At 42.9% G+C, this 22,562-nt stretch overlaps 1 protein-coding gene across 5 annotated transcripts in view; it reads right to left on the bottom strand.

The window, feature by feature from the left end:
* Nucleotides 1–22,562, bottom strand: part of FUT10 (fucosyltransferase 10) — a 97,979-nt gene that overhangs the window by 14,193 nt on the left and 61,224 nt on the right. For 4 of the 5 annotated variants that reach the window (XM_062212686.1, XM_062212685.1, XM_062212689.1 and 1 more), the window contains exon 4: nucleotides 20,652–21,487. In XM_062212686.1, coding sequence (XP_062068670.1) covers nucleotides 20,652–21,487 — 836 coding nt within the window. Of the gene's footprint in view, nucleotides 1–3,560; nucleotides 3,640–20,651; nucleotides 21,488–22,562 lie in introns of all 5 variants that reach the window. The other variant, XM_062212688.1, reaches the window with a different exon arrangement.

Genomic DNA, 22,562 nt, shown 5'->3' with positions numbered 1-22,562 from the left:
GTGATTTGGTGGCTCTAGGACTGTGTGATTTGGATGAACCCTTCCTCAGGTCCTGCTAGAAGACTATGTGATACAGGTGGACCCTTCCTCAGGTCCAGCTGATGCTGTGGCTTATAATACCAAGATCCTTAGTCCTAAGACTAGGGTATGTGAAGGGAATCCTGTTCCAATCCTTGACCACAAGGTATACAAGGAAATTTTACTGTGGAGGATATGAGTCCAGAGAGGTGGAATGTGGGTAAGTTCTTCCCTATGTCCACTAGGTGGATGCCAGTGGTACTGAGAAATTTAGAATGAATTGCTACAGTCCTGGTATTGCAGGGGATAGTGGAGTCATTACCCAGATCTCCCAGGTGGGAGTGGATTTTTTTTATGGGTTGCTTCTGGTGTTAACCCCCAGAAGCTAAGGTGAATGGCCCAGCTCCCATGGAGTGCATGAGCATAGCCTTGAGGCTAATGTGTAAAAACTGCCACAGTTACAGGATGTAGGGATCTGTCCTTTGCCCCACACATTGCCCTGACTCTAACTACAATGCTGGTAGAAGTAGAATAGAGGCATATTGCTTGGCTTTTTGCAGCTGAGTATGTCATTCTGTTTGGATGGTGAAGGGGAGGGAAGGAAAGCAAAGTGGCTTCCATGCTCTAAGCCGGGCAGTTGCTCAGATCCCAGTCAGTTCTCCAGGCTGAAAGTAAGTCAGTGGGTGACTGTGGAATCCCCTCTCAGTTAAAACTGCAAGAGGCAGGGCACATGGCAGTTTCTTCCTGCCTTAAAGTGGTAAGATGGTAGCTCACAGCCAGCAGCTGGCTGTGCCACATGGCTGGCTGTGCAGTGTCTGTATTCTCTCCTCTTGTTTCACAGAGTCTTCGAGTCCTAGTTGGTTTTTGTTTTTGTTTTTTCACTTCTTTACCAAAAGTTTCTGTCATTCAGACCCCTGGAGATGAAATCTTTTCTTTGTTCTTTTCATATTCCAAAGCAGCTTGTTACTGTGGCTATGCCCTATTCAGCCATTTTGGATCCTCCTTAAAAGAGATATAAATCATCAACAAAGACTGAATGAATTATGTAGGGAAAGAATCAAATATGGTTATTAACTAGGCGAGAACAAAAGGTTGTATAGGTAAAAGAAAAACTCAGCATACTACAAGGCTCAATAAGTTACAGAGCTACAACTACATAAACATTGAACATCAAAAAACAGTGTATGAACATGTTATTTAGAAATATCAAGTATGTGTAAATATCTAAATTACTAAATAGTTAGCTACACACTGTGGTTGCACCTGGGGAGGAAGGAAAGGAAGCAGAAGATGACTGATTCATTAACTGAGTAGAAATATTTGATTCTTTAATGTATAAAGTCTGGCTTCCAAAGGTCTAGAAAAAGTACAGGGATTTTTTTTTATTCAAGATAATATTGAGCACAGAGAACCAGGATATAAATCCAAACTGAAACTTTTGAGTCAATTGCTCACTTTTCTTGGCTGTTAGGTACAGATGCCAAACTGTACCCTGCTGAACAGAATATCAGAAGTGGATAGCTACAGACTATAGATAGGGAAGTCTGGAATCAACATAAAGAACTATGTAACTAAGGCTGGCACTGTGGTTTAGAAGCCTCCATCTGCAGTGCTGGCATCCCACTTGGGTGTCAGTTCGAGTCCCAGCTGCTCCACTTTCGATCTAGCACTCTGCTATGGCCTGGGAAAGCAGTAGAAGATGGTCCAAGTGCTTGGGCTCCTGCACCTGTGTGAGAGACCCAGAAGAAGCTCCTGGCTCCTGGCTTCAGATCAGCCCAGCTCCAGCCGTTGTGGCCATTTGGGGAATGAATCAGCTGATGGAAGACTTTGCCCTCTCTCTACCTCTGCCTCTTGTAACTCTGAATTTCAAGTAAATAAATAAATCTTAAAAAAAAAAAAAGATGGTATGCCTGTTTATAATACCATACACTGTCATGTGCTAACATGAAGGATCTTGCTTTAAAAAAAAAATTAATAGCCAGTACTGTAAATGTCCTGGCACAAATTAAGGACAACTTCTTCATGATACTTAATTACCAGTCATCTGGTAGCTATACTGATCCCTTAACCTTCAATGGCCTGCCCAACTCTGATTGTTTTATATGAGAAAAATCAGTAATCAAGCCTATTTCCTTGCCCACCAGCTGTAGAGTCCATTCAACAGTGTGAAAGTGACATCACAGAGAAAAGAACCTTGCAGAATAGAATCTTTTAACTGTAATGTTCCACCAGAAATACTTCAGAGTATAATCTGAGGGAAGTGTGTCTGATGGATAGTTATGGCTTTTTAGAAATAACTAAGTTTCAGCTTCCCGTTCAAATTTGAAGTATTGGGCAGAAAAAAAAAAAAGCTATTTCTGACCTATGGCTTCAAAATATTTCACTTCCAAAGACACCATGGCTCCAGTTTAACAATGAGGAAAAAACAGGTAATCTTTACATTGACAACTTTTCTTGAGTCTGACAGGGAACTGAATTCTAATGAGTGACAAGCCCCTTCAAGCAGAGGTTGACACCTGATCTATCTTACCCTTGGCAGAACTCAGGAGAAAGGTGGCCACCACACAAACACATAACAAGAAATCAGTTAATACCTTAACAAAGTCTTGAAGGTCAAGTATGGACTTACCATGTCAGCTTGGAGCAGCTGTCAGGTATGAAAGGGGAGTTCAAATTCACCCAACAGCTCTACCATGGACCACCACTGGAGGCCCAAAAAGAAGACTGAGGGCAGCACAGGGGATGAGAAAGAGTCCCCATCCTTGGTGCTGAGTGAAGGAGGTAGGGCTGGTGATCAGCTTCTGCTGCGAGACGTTCATGAAGACCCTCCACCGTCCACAGACCCTTCCCTTATAAAGAGCAGAAGCCTTAAACCACCATAAGGGCAACTGCAAACCCTTCTCCCCAAATCCAAGAAAAAAAATCTATTAATTCTGGGAGTCCAAGGAGCAGCACACTCATCTTTTTCATTATGGAGGGCAGCCTGGAAAGGATTTTGAGTCTTGGATCCAACAACAATACGAAAGTTCACCTACCGCTGGTGGGAGACACTAAACTCTCTCCTATTCAAATCAACCACAAATACAAGGCAGAGTTTGGCTACCCTGGGAAGGAAACACAAGAACACTGGAAAAGCTTCCCCCAAGATCCAGAAATTCAGAGCCTGTCTAAGCGTGGGGCTGCCAAGAAAACAAAGAACCCACCCTACACTCAACTTGGGACTACTGCTAAGCAACAAGCAAGAGAAGTTTACAGACGGAAGAGGAGCAAGGACATGGAGAAGACACAACATCTGTGGCATTATAATGCAGGAGAAATACCAAGCAAAACTCTTTAGCATACTGCTCTAAGCATAACAGCACTTATATACTGAATAATTATTATTAATGGAAAAACTTGAAGGCTAGGGAGCACAGAACATAACAACAGCTACACAAAACCCAAAGCTAGTTCAGCTTCTGGTGAGTCTGACTCAATGCACACAGATTAGCAGTCTGACAGAAAAAGAGGTATGTCCATTTCCACATGTAAATGCTATTTACCTCAGGCTCTGTGGTTTTTCACAGCATGTCCACCAATCCATCAAAAATCACAAGACACATAAAAAGCAGGGAAGGGATGCTGTCAGGAGATAAAGACAAAGAAATCAACAGAATCAGACTCAAAAATGACTCAGATAATGGAAATACCAGGTGAGAACTTTAAAAACAACTACCACTATCATGTTAAAGTATACTGTGGAAAAGTTAGGCAATGTGCATGATCATAAGGAAAGTTTCAGCAGAAAGCTGTAATATGAAACAAGAATCAAATGGAAATGCTGGGCTTCAGCAGCTTAGCAGATGTTAAATTAGGTGAGTGCTAAATTCACTTCCAACTGATATTCTGACTCTAATACCACCACTTTAAGAAGCTAAGAGAAAGAAGCTAACTGATAGAATTAAAAAGCAGAGAACGATCCAACATGGGAAGCAGGATACACAGCAGACTCACAGAATGGCAGATGTCCTAAACAGCACTCTGGCCTCAGAATCAGCCCTTAAGGCATTCAGATCCAGCTAAAAAGCCCATGAGAGTATTTCAGGCATGGAAAGCTAAAACACTCTGGCAAAAATTTAAAAATGACCTAAATGAAAGATCTCTGTGAGTGAGATCCCAGCAGAAAGAACAGGCCATCAAAGGAGGTACCTTTCTCTGAAGGGAGGAGAGAACTTCCATTTTGACTATGACCTTGTCTAAATAAGATCAGAGATGGCAAACTCAAGAGGCTTCCATAGCCTTGGCAACTCATGACAAGAGCCTCGGGTGATGACTGACACCATAAATAAGAGTGTCAATTTGTTAAATCAACAACAGGAGTCACTGTGCACTTACTCCCCATGTAGGATCTCTGTCCTTAATGTGTTAACTATGTGAATTAACATTATAACTAGTACTCAAACAGTACTTTATACTTTGTGTTTCTGTGTGGGTGCAAACTGTTGAAATCTTTACTTAATATATACTAAATTGATCTTCTGTATATGAAGATAATTGAAAATGAATCTTGATGTGAAAGGGATGGGAGAAGAAGTGGGAGATGGGATGGTTGCAGTTGGGAGGGAGGTTAGGGGGGAAAGCCGCAATAATCCAAAAGTTGTACTTTAGAAGTTTATATTTATTAAATAAAAGTTTAAAAAAAAAGAAGCTAAGAGAAGAAAACTCAAAATAAGGACATGAAGGGCTTATATGTAGGAAACATAAGGTAACAAATTATCTCCTACTTGGAATTATTCCCTCATACTTTTCATTTAAAACAGAAAAGGCTTAGCAATTTTTAACATTTTGCTAAACTTACTTCATATGTAGATATTATATATACACATACGCTATTTTCTTGAAAACAAGGATATTAATGCCACAAAATATGGGGTTCATGACAATGATCATAAAGTAGGGAAAGAATGGTTTATTGTCATGTACATTGCAAAATTCAGTGAAGCAGTATTTATAAATATATACCAAATGACATGACATCCACACAGTTTTTATACTTTCTGTATATTAATTTCCATAGAGGAAAGAAAATGTGGTATTTGCCTTTCTAGGTCTGGCTTATTTCAGTTAGTGTAATGATCTTCATTTACGTCCATTTTGTTGCAGATATCAAGATTTCATTCTTTTTTATGGCTGAATAATATCCCATAGTGTATATATATATGCCACATTTTCTTTATCCATTCATCAGTTGATACACATCTAGGTTGATTCTGTATTCTTGCTATAAAAATTTAAATAGTTCTATCACTCTTGTTCTACCATGCACAAGACAACAATAGCTTTTTATTCTTCTTTCTTTACTAATTAGATTTTAATGATGTAGCCTGGGATTTTAATTCCAGGCTGTTCTTTTTGTATTACATATCTTCTATTTTAATTAATATGTAGAAAACTCATTCACTTTTGCCAATTACATCAGCTATGATGACTTAGGCTTAACTCTAAAATTTATTAGAAATTTGTTACTATTTATTATATGTTACACCTTCCTTTTCTAATTCTTTTATTTGGTCACATTTTTATTGAAGTTCTTTGAGTAATATTTTCAGTGTACAGAATGGTATATGAGTATTATCTGTTTTCCAAAAATGTAGGAATTTTTTTTCTTTTAAATTGGAGGGATAGCTTGTCTGAGTTCAGAATTTTAGGGTCACAATCTTCCCTCAGAATTTGATAAACATTATTCTTTTGAGTTTGAGCATTTAACGTGGTGGAGTAGAGATCCAAGGTCTGTTTGAAGGTCTTTCACTAGTTGGTAACCTGATATTTCTGCTGGAAACCTAGAACATTCTTATTTTTTTTTTAACTTCTCTATCCTACCTCCTTTATAGTCAAACCCTCTCATCACACTTAAATCCTAGAAACCACTCATCTATTTATTATTATCACTATGGTACTTTTTCCAGAAAGTCTCATAAATAAAAGAGGATTAGTGTATCTAAAATCGGGCACCTTTCACTTATCATATTGTTGACTATCCCCCATTATTCAAAGTATCCACAGGTTGTTGCTTCTGATTGTTGAATAGTATTCCATATGAATGCACCACAATCTCTTTATCCATTCCCCAGATAAAAGACACTTAGATGGTTTTCAGATTTGTGCAATCACAAATAAAATTGCTATAAATATTCATATACAGGTTTTCAAATACTCAAACATAGGTTTTCATGTGAACATGGGTTTTCTTGGGTAAATATCTCAAGTGGGATTTATGGATTATATGGTTAAGTGTCTTTCACTTTATAAGAAACTGTCAAAGTGTCATGCGGTTTTTACTAATTTTGTATTCACACCAGCAATACAGGAGAGGTCAATACTGTGAGATTTTTCTGCATATACCATGCTTACCAGCAGTTGGAACAATTAGGGTTTTCTGTTTGTTTCTAAGCCATTTTAATAGGCAAATGAGAATATCAGATTATGGTTTTAATTTGCATTCAACACCATAAACACTTAATGTTATTGAATGTTATTATCATCTTCTTTATCTTCTTTGGTGAAATGTCTGTTCAAGTCTTTAGTTCAGTTTTTAATTGGACTGATTTTGTATTTTATATATTAAAAATATAAAACCTTTGTCGTGTAAAAAAAAACAGAAAAGGCAAGGAAAAATTAACACAGGCATCTTGGCTTAGAAAATAAATTCTATTAACCATAAAACAGACTGTCAGCTTTGTTCAGTTTAAACTCAAATAAGACATCTCTAAATTGTCTTATCTTTTTAGGGTCTTGGCATACTGAATCTTTTTTTCCAAGAAATCTTTCCCATTTTCAGACCTTATTTATCATCCTAATCTCAAAAATTCATCCAGGCCGGCGCCGTGGCTTAACAGGCTAGTCCTCCGCCTTGCGGCGCCAGCACACCGGGTTCTAGTCCCAGTCGGGGCGTCGGATTCTATCCTGGTTGCCCCTCTTCCAGGCCAGCTCTCTGCTATGGCCCAGGAAGGCAGTGGAGGATGGCCCAAGTCCTTGGGCCCTGCACCTGCATGGAAGACCAGGAGAAGCACCTGGCTCCTGGCTTCGGATGAGCGAGATGCGCCGGCCGCAGCGGCCATTGGAGGGTGAACCAGTGACAAAAAGGAAGACCTTTCTCTCTGTCTCTCTCTCTCACTATCCACTCTGCCTGACTGAAGAAGTGGTGGCAAAGCAGAAAAGCAACTCAATGTACACTGTAGAGTGCCCAACACATCCAGACATATGGTGGCATAAAGAATCTGTGGAGGTACCAGAGCTGTGGCATCACAGGTAGAGCTGCCATCTGCAGCGCCAGCATCCCATATAGGTGCTGCTTCAAGTCCCAGCTGCTCCATTTCCAATCCAGCTCTCTGTTATGGCTTGGGAAAGCAGTAAAAGATGGCCCAAGGTCTTGGGCCCCTGAACTGGCCTGGGACACCTAGAAGAAGCTCCTGGCTCTTGGCTTCAAATCAGCTCAGTTCTGGCTATTGCAGTCAATTGGGGATTGAACCAGCAGATAGAAGATTCAATCTCTCTCTTTCTCTCTTTCTCTCTCTCTCTCTCTCTCCCCCCCCCCCTTCCTCTGCCTCTCTGTAATTCTGTCTTTCAAATACATAAATAAATCTTTAAAAAAAAATCTGTGGAAGTGGGCATAAAGATGGAGCTAAAAACAAGATTTCTTCTCATTTTAGTAGGAAGCAGCTGAAACCCCAGATAACTATTCTGCACAAATGGAAGACTGATTATAATCCTACTCTAAGTAGAGAGTTCAACAAATAGTATGAAAGAGAAAAAAATGACTGTTCCTCAACAGTTGAGATAAGGGCTGTTAAAAATCATGCCATCTCAACTGTTGAAATCTTTACCTAGTATATACTAAGTTGATCTTCTGTATATAAAGATAATTAAAATGAATCTTAATGAAGAATGGGATGGGAGAGGGAGTAGGAAATGGGATGGTTTGTGGGTAGACAGGTGGTTATGGGGGAGAAACTGCTATAATTCAAAAGTTGTATTTTCAAAATTTATATTTATTAAATAAAAGTTTTCTAAAAAATAATTGCATCTCAAAGTGTCAACTTCACTCCTATAGAATATCTTTTTAGGTACTCTATTAGTTACCACACATCAGGGAGAACATATGGTATCTGTCTTTTTGGGACTGGCTTGTTCCACTAAGTATAATAGTTTTCAGTTGCATCCATTTTATTGCAAAAGACAGGATTTCTTTTTGTTTTTTTTTTTACCACTGTGTAATATTTCACAGTGTATATATACCATAATTTCTTTACCCAGTCTTCAGTTGATGGATATCTGTATTGATTATATATCTTAGCTATTGTGAGTTGAGCTACAGTGAACAGGGTGGGGGGTGATGAGGGTACAGAGAACTCTTTCATATGCTGATTTCTTTTGTCTTGGGTAAATTCCCAGGAGTGGGATGACTGGATCATATGGTAGGTCTATATTCAGATTTCTGAGGTATCTCCATACTGTCTTCCACAGTGGCTGTACCAGTTTACATTCCCACCAACATGGATTAGGGTACCTTTTTGCCAACATCCTTGCCAGTATTTGTGGTTTGTTGATTTCTGTATGAGAGCCATTCTAACTAGGGTGAGAGGAAAACACATTGTGGTTTTGATTTGCATTTCCCTGATTGCTAGTGATCCTAAGCATTTTTTCAAGTGTCTGTTGGCCATTTGAATTTCTTCTCTTGAAAAATGTCTGTTCAAGTCCTTTGCCCATTTCTTAATTGTATTGTTTGTTGAACAGTATTTACACTTGGAGAGCATAGGCATAGGGGAGGGTAAAGGTAATGTATCCTAGCTGAAGCCTCTCAACCTCACCTATGTCTTATTCCAGCTATGTAGGGCTGTGGCCAAGTAAACATCTCACCTCCTTCCATGTGATTCTCTCTTCTTGCCCTAGAATTCAACTGTTGATGTCACTGTGGAACTCTTCTCAGGATCTACATCACACATGGACAAGCAGAAAATGAGGTGGGGGCGGGGTGTATTTTAACCCAGTGGGGCAAATTTTTGACCAAAGGGAGAATAAAGCCAATGGATAAATTCTCTCCCCTTCCTTATCCTGAAGGAATGGGATATGTGTATGTGTCTCAGGGGTAACATCCCAAGGAGTAACTAATCAGTCCCACTTAGAAACACTTAGCTCAATGACATCCTCATGGTTTCCTTCCTTTCTATATTGTTTCGTTTATCTGTTCCTCCATCTTCCCCCTCAGATTCTTCTCTCTAAAAATACCATAGCACATATGCCTCTGCCTCCATTTCTGTTTTCTGTGGGACCTAGGTTAAGATCATTGGTATCAGGAGTCGCCCTAAAAATATTAGTCATATGATGGCAATAAAATCCCCATCTTTAAACTGAGCAAGGTATTCATCTGTTTATCACCAGCACTTAGCATGTAAGTGAGAAAGCAGAGTCCCTGCCCTGGGAGGAAACAGTTCATGTACCAAAAGATGCATCTGGAGGACCCAGATGGGATGTGCTGGAAGACCAGGGGAAGCGTGTGTAGGAGTGTATCACCAAGGGGTGGCCCAGGTTAGGAGGAACTTGAGGTTAAAATCGGAAGATTTCATTGACCTGGAGGGACTCACTTATGGTATAGTACCTGAAAATGGTCCTATGATTTGTCAAATGATTTGTCAAATGGCTCCTTGGACATGTGAGATGGTTTTGGACAATGTGATAGTCCATTTAAATATAACAGGGATGACAGAGCTGGAAGCTGGAATGGATTTACCATGAAAGATCTAGAACCACCTTCCCAGCAATGTCCCCCGACAGGGCCAAGAGCACACTTCCTTTACAGTATCAACACAGACAGCACTGGCGAATGAAGGAGGAACACAGATTATCAGTACTCCTGCAGAACTAGGGTCCCTAAAGTAACAGCAACTACAAAATGGGTAAAGGTCAGATATCAGCACTTAAAGGCAAGGAGGAATTAACTACCAGAATGGGTAGCAATGCCAAACAGGTAGAGCCTCAACTCCCAGGAATCACAACATTTCTACAAGTGAGATAGATGAGCAAGATAAGTGGACTGCTGCTCAACCGTACAACTGAAAGGGAGAGACTGCAAAGAGAAAAGTGATGGCAACTGCCATCGTGGACATTCCAGCCCTCACTCTAAAATTAAATCAGTGCACACAGCAGACTTCATTAATTAAAGGGGTCATTTTGATTGAATTGTTCACTGGATAAGGAAAACAAAACATTCAGATTTTTCAAATACTATGAGACAGAGGGTCCAAGTTGACATAGTTAACAGGGGCTCAAAACTCCACCGCAGTCCTCTGGGTAGAGTGGGAGTACACGTGACAAATGGTGTGTTCATCTATTTCTAGTGCCTTTAATGTGTCTACTAAGCCACCAGTGTCTCTCCTTGGTTTGCAGCTAGGAGAAGCCTTACAAATTTCCCTGACCTCTGGCCTAAGAAAAATCAAGTCAGATCCCTTAAAACTTCACCCTCAGCCAGATAGTAAGTCTGAGTCAACACTAGAGCCTTAAAACATTGCAAAGATCAATTCCCCTATCAGACTGGGAGCTTTCTGATTCAAAACCCCACCACCAAACTAATTTTATTAACGTGTTTGCCCCTGACACAAACAAGATCAATCATGACAGATGATGGGGGATTGCCATGAACTTAACTTGACAGTAGACCCAACTGTAGCCGCCTTACTGGATATGTAATCAGCATTGCTCCAGTTAACATCTAACCTCTGATGGCAATATCCGCTAACAGGTACCTACAGAGAGGGAGCTCACAACATGCAGGTACATAGTATGATTTGTTTTTGAATGTCAGCCAGCCTCTCCCCTCTGTCACCTCACTGCTAATTCCATGGGGCCATGAACAGAGAAGACATCATGGCGAAGACAGAGGCTACGCATGAACCACAAAGCCTTGTCACCTATTCATAAAGGCAGAATCCATCACTGCCGCTCCTGAATACTGAGCATTCCAGCAATGATGCTAAGTCTGAGCCTTTTGCTATGGCCCCATTCCTTAAGGAGCTCACCTAGTCTCTAAGTGAGAGACTAACATCCATTCACTCTAGAAAGACCAGAGGTTTGTCCTTGCTGGACTTGGCATTTACTGGAGAAACAGATGTTCGACTTCCTCATCCTCCATTCCTCTGTCATGACTCAACATTCAGCAACATAACATTCTATACAACATTAACACATACCTGTGGACTCACTGCATGGTAAAGGAAACATCAAAAGGGACACAAGACACTGTGACAACAGATAACGTAATCGTGGACACAGGATTTACTGGTTTTTTATGTACCCCATCACTCAGAAGAAGCTGGCCTCAAAGGATTGTGGAATATCGTATGAGTGGTCCAGTTCAAGTACCAATGCAAGGACAATGCTCTATGGGTTTATTAAATCAGTAAACTATATTCGGGACTATACTCTCATAAACAACTAGACTAGTTACAGCAACTAAGCATTAAAGTAGGATTGACTAATCTCACTATCATGCCCACTGATCCTCTTGCTTATTTTGTGTTTCTCATCCATGAAACCTTAAGCTTTCCTAGGTTCCTGGGCAGTAGAAAGTACCCACAGAGAGGAAGCTCATAACAAGCAGGTGCAAGGCATGACTTGTCCTCCAATGTCAGCCAGTAGGACTCTTTTCCACCAGGAGCACAGGAAGGTTCCCAATAAACTTAATCTACACAACTATAGCTGTTACCTAGTCACTCTGAGTTCTTCATGCCCGTAGATGAACAGGAAGATAAAGGACTAATGAAGAGCTAACATTACTGCTGCACAGTAGATTCAAATTGGGTGTGTCAGGGACTACGCAACATGCATGCAGGAATCACAGCCTGAGATGGGCGAGGCAATACTGACTCCGAAGAGGAGAAGATGTGGCTCGCCCCACCAAGCAAGCAACCAAGACCAAGCCACTGACCAAGAGTGATGGAAATAGGCTGGTGCCGTGGCTCAATAGGCTAATCCTCCTCCTGCGGCTCCGGGTTCTAGTCCCGGTCAGGGCACTGGATTCTGTCCCGGTTGCCCCTCTTCCAGGCCAGCTCTCTGCTGTGGTCCAGGAGTGCAGTGGAGGATGGCCCAAGTGCTTGGCCCTGTACCTGCATGGGAGACCAGGAGAAGCACCTGGCTCCTGGCTTTGGATCAGCGTGATGCGCCGACTGCAGCACACCGGCCGCGGCGGCCATTGGAGTGTGAACCAACGGCAAAGGAAGACCTTTCTCTCTGTCTCTCTCTCTCTCACTGTCCACTCTGCCTGTCAAAAAAAAAATAAATAAATAAAAGAGTGATGGAAATAAAGAACAGGTTGAAAAGCGGGAAAAGAATGTGTGTCAGTCACTGCTTTTACACCAGCGGCAGCAGTGGGGTCAGGAACATGTGTTGTCAGCCCTCTTATAGGAAGTTGTTCAGAGACTTGGGCTGACCACATTTTCGAGAAAATTCTGTGACTAACTGGACTTGGGGGAACAAAACAATGGCATCTCCTCTCATAACTGTTAAGTACTGGAGCCTGAGACTTGGATATAATGGGAAGGTGGGAATCTGGCTGCATCAGCATAGATGGCCTCTGTCTAGCTCTGCATGGGGTCTGACAGACTTCACACAAACATAACCTGACACAACATCACCTCCTGGCTGTACCCATGCCTTCCATCTCCTGCCCTAAGATTTCCATACTGATGTTTCTTTAAGACCCAGAGGACACCGACATGAACACGTAGACACCCCAGAAATGTGGGGCAAACTTGTCACCAAGGCAGGCAGAAATTTGTGGATAAATTCTTCCTACTCTCTTCCCATAGAGAAGGCATTTAAAAATGTAGATAGCTTTGTAGGAGAGCATTCTCACAGACAAAGCGACACTTACCAGTGGCTGCCACAGCAACCCGTCTTTGTGTTGGCCCTCCTTCCTTTCATGCTTCTCCCTCCTTGTCCCTCTCTCTGCCCTGCTGGGATTGTATTCACAACAAAATAACAGTACACAATCCCTCTGCTCCACCTGTAGTTTTAGGGGGGAATCCAGGCTAATCTGTGTTATTCTATAAAAGGATTACCTAAAACTTTTAATATTGAACATTGCCAGACTCCAACACCAAGCCAACACCTTCCCCAAATGAGCCCAGAAGAGCAAAATAATAAGTAGATCAATTCATAAGATGACACAAGAGGACTAAGTACTTGTGTACATAATAACAGAGACTGAAAATACTTGAATCAAATGGTGATATAATGGAAAGAAGAAATAGATAAATCAACAATTATAGTTAGAGATTCAACACTTCCCTCAGCGAATAACAGAAGTAAAGTCATATTTTGGCCTTTGCTCTTCTCATCTCTCCCGTGACAGCCTCTACACATTCTATACATGCCATGTGATCATTACCCTCAGACTGTGATGACTCCTTAACGCTGTTCCCTTTAACTGAGGCACTGACAGCAGGTGTTTTCATTATTCCAGCTCCTGGACTAGCTGCACGGGCACATCAAGAGGTCGATGAGCTGGCTTGTATACTAGAAAAGACAGCTAACGCCGCTGCTGCTACCTTAACATATTTCAATAATGAACTGAACCAGGTTCATGCCGCTGCTGCTACCTTAACATATTTCAATGATGAACTGAGCCAGGTTCATGAAGGTTGTTTTGCAAAATCGTGCAGCCATTGATTACTTATTACTACCAAAATCAGATGTGAGCAATTGCCAGGAATATGCTGTTTTAATCCCACTGATAACTCAAACCTAGTTCAAAGGGAGCTGGACAGGCTGCATGAGAAAGTTAATAAAATACATATGTCAACAAAAAAATTCTTTAGAAATTGGGGAAATTTGTTTGAAAACTGGAAATGGCTATCTTGGTTATCGCCCTTCCTAGGGCCAATATGTATCATGTTTCTTGCACTCTTGCTAGGACCATGTATATTAAACTGTCTTGCACGTTTTGTGTTACCAAGGCTTAAACAACTAGAAGCCATCAAACCCCAAGCAGTACTTCAGAGGACACCTCTGAAAATACCCACATTCTACCAGGACCCTTAGATCGACCTGCAGAGGAATACCCTGCTTCTGTTTCCCCAGCGACACCCCTTTTCAGCATAAAGCAGCCAGAGCAGTCATCGTCCAGTCCCCCAACAGAAGTAAGGATCCCATTCTTCTGGGTGGGTAAGGTGAGGTGTCAAAGGGTGGGTAAGGTGAGGTGTCAAATTTGGAATGAGGAGGTGCTTGTTCTCCCCCCCCCCCCACAAAGGTTATCTTTAGCAAGATCAAAAGTGTCTGCCCTCCTTCCTTAGGACTCTCCAAGTTTACCATGAGAATAGCAAGGGTATGGTGATTCCTCCAGAGCTCACAATTTATTGTGAAAATAAGTTACCTACCCCACCCTGCTGGATGGTTTTTTTTGTTTGTTTGTTTGTTTTATCATGAGCAAGCCAGACAGGATAAAGAACTGTAAATCAGGTCTTTGGTTGGGTTTGTCTCCACCTTATTGTTGGACAATTTCATCCCCAATATGGTACTTAAAAACCTCATTACTGCCAGCCCTTCGGGTCTTCCTTTCTTGGAACCTCCCTCTATGCCACTCTGGTAGGAGGTTTCCGACTTGAATAAATCCTACCTTGCTTTCAAGAAAAGAAAAAAAAGCAATTAAAAGATATTCAACATTCAGCCGGTGCCACGGCTCTCTAGGCTAATCCTCCACCTGCGGTGCCCGGTACCCCTGGTTCTAGTCCCAGTCGGGGCGCTGGATTCTGTCCCCGTTACCCCTCTTCCAGGCCAGCTCTCTGCTGTGGCCCGGGAAGGCAGTGAAGGATGGCCCAAGTGCTTGGGCCCTGCACCCGCATGGGAGACCAGGAGAAGCATCTGGCTCCTGGCTTTGGATCGGTGCGGCGCCGGCCGTAGTGGCCATTTTGGGGGGTGAACCAACGGGAGGAAGACCTTTCTCTCTCTCTCTCTCTCTCTCTCTCACTGTCTAACTCTGCCTGTCAAAAAAAAAAGATATTCAACATCATAAATTAAACTACAGTGAGCTACCACTATACACTCACAGAGAAATTAAAAGACTGACCACAACAGATGTTAATGAATGGACCTTTCATGCAATGCTGGTGATAACAAAAGATGATTAGAAGACAGTTTGGTAGTTTCTCAAAAACTCAAATTATGGGGCTACCACACAGCCTAACCATTGACACTCCTAAATATTCACAGAAGAGAACTGAATGTCTATGTCCACACAAATACTTGGATGTTCAGACTTTGTATGAATGCTCATGACATCTGTATAATAGCCCCAAACAGTAAACAAATCCAATGCCCATCAATAGGCAGGTGGATAAACAAAGTTTGGACATTTAAATCTGTTCATAAATGAAACACTGATACACAAAGCATTGTGGATGAGCGTCAACACTATCATAACATTGCATACTATACTTGAATGACTCTATTTATGAAAAGTTTTAGAAAACTGCCTGGGCTTCTTGGTGAAAAGCAACAGAGGGCAGATGGGTGGTTGCTTGACTAAAGGGATGGAGGCACAGAGGTGCAGTAGGCTAAGCCTCTGCCTCTGGTGCCAGCATCCTAGATGGGTACCAGTTCATGTCCCAGCTGCCTCTCTTCCAATCCAGCTCTGTGCTATGGCCTGGGAAAGCAGCAGAAGTTGGCCCAAACGCTTGGGCCCCTGCACCCACAAAGATTACCCAGATGAAGATCCTGGCTCCTGATTTTGGATTGGTCCAGCTAAGGCTGTTGTGGCCATTTGGGAAGTGAACCAACAGATGAAAGACTTTTCTGTCTCTCCCTCTGTCTGTAACTCTACCTCGCAAATAAAAAAAAAAAAAAAGTGGGGGTGGTGGTGGTGGAAGGGGATTGTATTACAAAAGGACCTGAGGAAGTTTGGGGGAAGGGGGTAGAAATGTGGTGATGCTTTCACAGATGTACTCTTATGTCATAACCAATCAAAATGGTCAGTTATTATATACCAATTACACCACAATAAAGCTAATTTTTTTTGTTTATCCCAATAACATAAAGTTGGATTTCTGATCATTACATGACATCTCCCCTATTATAGCCTCTTTGAAGACAGGATTACTTATCAAAAAATACTCTTTAACTAAAATGGGCTGGCCTCTTCAATACTGAAAGACTTTGTGGAGCCGGTGCTGTGGCATATTGAGGCACCAATATCCCAAATTGGGGTGCCAGTTCCAAACCTGGCTGCTCTATTTCTGATCCAGTACCCTGCTAATGTGCCTGGGAAAGTAGTAGAAGATGGCCTAAGTGCTTGGGCCCCTGCCACCCAGGTGGGAGACCTGGATGGAGTTCCAGGCTCCTCCCTTGAGTACGGCCCAACCCTGGCTGTTGTAGCCATTGGGGTAGTCAACCAGTGGATGGAAGATCTGTCTGTCTGTCTCTCTCTCTCTCTCTATGTGTATCCTCTCTCTGAAACTCTGCCTCTCAAAAAATAATTATATCTTTTAAAAATGAAAAGAAGGAAGGAAGGAAGGAAGGAAAGAAGGAAGGAAGGAAGGAAGGTTGCCCTACATAACACAAGCATAAAATGTAGAGAAGAAGCCTACTCAGATTCTGTATGGATGGTGACAGACTCAAGGTTGCCCCCAAGACCTCTGCCTTCCAGTGTTAACATTTGTGAAATCCTCTCCCTTTGTGTCTTGGATGATTTGGGCTGCTCTAACAGGGTACTACAGACTGGGCAGCTTAAACAAAATACATTTATTTCTCACAATTCTGGAAGCTGGGGTGTCCAAACTCAAGGCACTGGCAGATGTGGTGTCTGGTGAGGACCTCCTCCCTGCTTCACAGGTGGCCATCTTCCTGCTGTGCCCTCACATGGCAGAAAGGCAAGAGGACTCTCTGGGGTCTCTCTTACATAGGCACTAATCTAGTCAAGAAGGCCCCACTAATTACCTCCCAAAAATCCCACCTAAAATTCTATCCCAATAGGGGTCAGGGTTCCAACATTCAGTCCACAGAGGCTTGAGAGTGAGTGCTACTTCTCACTTGCTTCTAGCCAGTAGAACACAGCAGAGGCGACAGGGGGTGTGTGGTTCTGTATAGGACTGTGACACTGGTCTGCTGGAGCCTCTCAGCTTCCTGCTAGCTTTGAGGAAGTAAAGGCCACGCTGGTGAAGCCCATGTGGCACGGAACTGTGAGTGGCCTTTAGGAGCTGAGGGTAGCTGCCAGTCTCCTACAAGCAAGAAACTACAGCACTCAGTCCTACCGCTGCAAGAAATGGAATCTGCCAAGAGTCTGTGGGTTTAGAAGTAAACTCTTCACTGGAGGAGCTCCAGATGAGAATGCATCCAACACCCTGACTACAGCTGTGCAGAGAACCAGCCCGGCCGTGACCAAGTCCCATCCATGGGAGCTGTGAAGTGAGAAATGTATGTCATTGGAGGCCATGACGATTGTGGTAATATTGTTACACAGCAACAGATAACTAATACACTAGATCTGTGTATTTATGAGAGAGAGAGGAGGGGAGAAGTAGAGAAATGGGAAGCACATTTGATGTTCTAACAGGATTTCCTACATCCAAATACAACAACTTACACTATTATCAACTGCAAGATAAAAATAGTCAGATTTAGAGGGAGTGGATTGTTTTTTTTTTATTCTTTGACTAAAATTGAAAAAAGTCTATGTTTAAGTATCATATGTAAGATACAGTAAGTACCACATACATGTATATTTAATTGCCATATATAAGTTATAACAACTCTTGTAAAATAAATGCAAATGAAAACAAGTGGTCTAGTACCAGTTACTTGCATGGTATCTCCTATTCTATGAGCACATTAGCATGTACACATTAGCATGTTGGATTGTGACTGGTCCACTGAGGTGCAAGCACCCTGGAGGAAGGCCTGCTCTGCCTACTCTGTCCTGTTTCCTTGGAGAAGAGACTCGGTCACACCACACTAAGGCACTCCGGACTACCACAGTCAGGGAGCACTTTCTGCTGGAAACATAGGAATCGATGTGTCCTCCTGCATCTTCTGAAGTTGTTGACCAGTGCCATTCATTACACCCTCTCTCTAGTGCCCCATTATATTCCAGTAGGGTTTCTGTGAATATAATCTCCAAGCCAAGAAAGGATCTTGAAAGAACAGCCAGGGAAATCTTCACTCTGAGAAATTCTGCTCTCTGTCTTGACATATTTCAAGAATAAACAGCTTGTCCAGCCAAAGGGCCATTAACAGGGTCTCTGTACTCATGTGTTTTCACAACCATGTGTATGTGATGTGGATTTTACTTTCTGCTGTAAGTTTCCCTATAACTTAGATCATAGAGGAGATTATATAAAAGTAAAAAAAAAAAGAATTTAAATTTTCACAATTGTCAAAGTGTTTTAAGTATTATAAACTTATCTAAACATAAAATATTTAGTATATGAAAGCCCAATGTAGCCCAACGTAGGATACATATAATACACAAACACAAAATTTCACATATTGTTCAGATTTATAATTAACCTGAAATTAATGATAGCTAAAATAGGCATTTAAATATTTTTTAAAAATTGGCCTGCCTTCAGAGAATTTAGACAAAGTATTTTATATATATGGATTCAGGCAAAGGCATGATGGGTGACAGGTATGGGTCACCTCGGTTTTCTAAAAATCCCAGGAAGTTGAAACTAATCTTTCTTTTTCTTTCAATAAACTTCCTTTTAACAAAGCCAGTTATACATAAAGTGGGACCATTGCCATTATCAATTAACAAACAAACACATCAAGAGCAATCTAGGAATTGAGAAACATTGCTGGGGCCAGCGCCGTGGCTCACTTGGTTAATCCTCCACCTGTGGTGCTAGCATCCCATATGGGCTCTAGTCTCGGCTGCTTCTCTTCCAGTCCAGCTCTCTGCTGTGGCCTGGGAAGGCAGTAGAGGATGGCTCAAGTGCTTGGGCCCCTGCACCTGCATGGGAGACCAGGAAGAAGCACCTGGCTCCTGGCTTCAGATCAGCACAGCGCCAGCAGTAGTAGCCATTTGGGGAGTGAACCAATGGGAAGAAGACCTTTCTCTCTGTCTCTCTCTCTCTCACTGTCTATAACTCTACCTGTCAAATAAATTTAAAAAAGAGAGAGAGAGAGAGAGAAACAGTGCTAAGAAATTTAATGAAAATAATTCAAAAAAGTTTTTTAAGGATTTTCCCCATCATGATTTGAACAGTCTCTGTACATACAGGTTCAGCATCTCTAATCCAAAAATTGGAAAAGTCCAAAATCCACATTTTTTGAGCACTGACACCATGTGCTCAAAACACACGCAGGTTTTGGAAGATTTTGGATTTCCGATTTTCAAATTAGGAATGCTCAACTGGAAAGTCTGTGAATATTCTAAAATCTGAAAAACTCCAAAATTTGAAATACTTTTGGCTCCAAGTATTTTGCATAAAGGATAATCTACCTTTATCAACAAACAGTGTATGTGCCACCGAGAGAAAGAGCAAGAATGAGAGGGGGCTGGTGGTGTGGCACAGACTGAGCTGTGCTCTGCAATGCCATCATCCCACACTGCAGCTCTGGAGTCCTGGCTGCTCTGCTTTGGGTCTAACTCCCTGCTGATGCATCCGGGAAACCAGCAGGTGGTGCCCAAGTGTGTGGTACCCTGGCACTCACACAGAAACCCAGATGGAGTTTCAGGTTCCTGGCTTCAGCCTGGCCCATACCTGACGGCTGCAACCATTTGGGGAGTGAATCAGTGGCTGGAAGATCTGTCCTGTCCCCACCCCATCACTCGGCCTTTCAAATAAATCTTTAAAAAGAGAAAGGAATGAGAGAGATAGGTATGTGTGTGTGTTCTGTAGATGAAATGAAAATGAGCTTCAAAATGTTAGACTGTGGGCCTGACCCTAAAGGGTCTGGGAGAAATGACCTTACTCCTTTGCCACAGCACTGATGGAGAGATTAAAGGGCTGCCCGTAGTGAAATGGGTAAAGCTTCTACCTACGACACTGGTATCCCATATGGGTGCCTATTGGAGTCCTGGCTGTTCTACTTTCAATCCAGCTTCCTGCTAATGGCCTGGGAAAAGAAGCAGCAGATGGCCCAAGTGCTTGGGCCCCTGTTAGCCATGTGGGAGACACACAAGAAGCTCCTGGCTTCGGCCTGGCCCAGCCCTGGTCGTCACAGCCATCTGGGGAGTGAACCAGCGGATGGAAGACCTCTCTCTCTCTCTCTCTCTCTCTCTCCCCATCTCTCCTTCTCTCTCCCATCTAAGTACTAATCAGGCAGGGTAGTACGGAAATAGAGTCTCCCTCTCCCTCTCTCTGTAACTCTGACTTTCAAATAAATATATCTTAACCCAAAAAAAAGGGGTGTAGATGATATGCAGAACTCTTAGATTTTGAACCTGGGCTGCCTTCTGTCCTTGTGCAGCACAGGTGTCCCCCAGAGGAAGCAAAGGAGGAGCACCAAAGCCCTCACTGACGTGTAGACTTCACGACCATCCAGGGGACACTAACAAAAAGTCTGGCCTCTGACAGGACAGCAGAGAGCCATGGAGAGGTAGCAGCCACAGAGCACAGCAGAGAGCAGCAGGCCGACAGCTGGGCAGACCCCGACCTGCTTACCTTTTGCTGAAGCCTCAGGTTGTCCCACACCTTGCTGCACACCATACACTCAAAGGCATCGATGTAATTGTCCTGGGTGACGTCCTGCACGCCCCACTGCCGCTCCCTGAGGGCTGCCAGGAGCCGCTGGTTAGAGATCTCCCCCTTGAGCTTCCACTCTGTGTAGGCCGTGTACAACCCGTCATCAGAATCCAGCCGCCTGATGTACCTCGCCAGCTCTCTGGGGTGAGGGAACTCGGAGACGAGAACAGCGCTTTGGGGGCTGGGGAGCCAGTCCGCGATGCTGGGGGATCCGTAATACACGGGGACCACTCCCAGTTTCAGGGGTCTCCAGAGCTTCTCTGTGATGTAGTCGTCGCAGACCGCATTCTCAAAGGCAAGGATAAACTTGTACTGCGCGATGATCCTGTAAAAGCCGTCAGCATCCATGGAAGATGGGTTTCCCAGGGACTGAGGGAGATGCTGGTTCCGTAAACATTCGCCATAGGAGTCGACCTCGATGTAGGTCATCAGCTCGCGGACATAGCTGTCCCTGTCGGACGGCGGGTCGCAGTCCGACTGCACGTAGGCCAGGGGAGCAAGTCTCTTCCGCAGGTCGTTCTTGGTCTGCAGAGGAACGAGGTAGCGGAGTGACGTCAGGGCTTCTACGCCCTCCAGGTACTGGGTTGTCAGCGGCAGGTGCGAGTGCCGGCTGAAGGTGGCGGTGTAGTTGAATAAGGTGATGACTGGCTTATGAAACAGTTTGTAGTTGTTTTTCGGGGACTCTTCGTGGAAAAGGGCCCAGTCGTGGTGGGCTTTCCGAGGCAGAGGTAGGCTGTCTATGTTAAAGTCGGTACCTAGGAAAAGAAAGTGAAATGTTGTTATGGGAATTTGAGTTAGCCAAAAGCAAGGGAGAGGAGATTTTATTGAAAAAAACATAGACTCCTGCTACCCAAGAGGAGACCCAAAGAGGGTTCCATCAAGGTCTGGGTATCGGGAGCTGATATGGGGAGTGCATATCGACTGATCAATAAATTCTACATGGTTTCGAGAGTCAGAGGTCTGCTTTGTTTTTTCTGTCTCTCAGAGGTGGTCACGGCTCCTGACCAGTTAACAAATGCTACCTTGCCGACCTTGAGAAATGTGACAGCTGAAAACCCTGCTTTGCAGTGTGTTCTGGTCAATTGCCTATGGGAATGAGACACCCTACCTTTTTATTTTCTTGGGGCAATGTCTTGTGTCTAATCAGTGGGATGACAGGCTTCATACAAACACCTGCTTCCTTATTCCCACTGCCGATTAGCCCATGCAACTCCTTGCAATATTAATCAGTAAATCCAAGAGAACTTAGGTGTCTAAGTTTGAGTCCACCTGTAAGCGTAGCACACCGGTGTCTGTTGCTATAAATAAGAAGCAGGTTAGAGTCCTGCAAAGCATCAGGCTTTCACCCCAGAAACTTCTCAGGGACAGGACTGCCAAGTGGGAGGACCACACTTTTCATTTTATGAAAAAGGGACAGGAGTATGTCTGGCCAGGTCTAAAGGAAAATTTATTCCACTGCCTCCTGCAATCGGCTTTCCTTTTCAGAGGTGCTGTGTGTGAGACAGGGCAAGAGAAATAAAGAAATCAAGATCGACAGTTTAAAAAAAAAGGAAAGGAAAGGAAACAGTAAGCAAAAGGAAGTCAAAATGGGAAATGCAACTGGGTTGGCAGATTAATTGGGAAATATTAAAAAAAAAAAAGCAAAATCATGCAAAAGTAGCTGGAAGAAATATATGGGATAGATTTTTTTTAAAAATACAAAAAGCTCGATTTCAACAAAGTGCACTTCATCAATCTTAGTCAAAGTGGTAGACAAGAGGCTCTTAAAGAGGAAAGAGCTGGTAATAGCACCGTATCACAGACCACGGCAGGGTGGACATGAATTAACAA

Source organism: Lepus europaeus, chromosome 16 (genome assembly GCF_033115175.1).
Source record: "Lepus europaeus isolate LE1 chromosome 16, mLepTim1.pri, whole genome shotgun sequence".
NCBI lineage: Eukaryota > Metazoa > Chordata > Mammalia > Lagomorpha > Leporidae > Lepus > Lepus europaeus.
The sequence above is the reverse complement of the archived record's forward strand: the minus strand, read 5'-3'. Positions and strand labels throughout refer to the sequence as shown.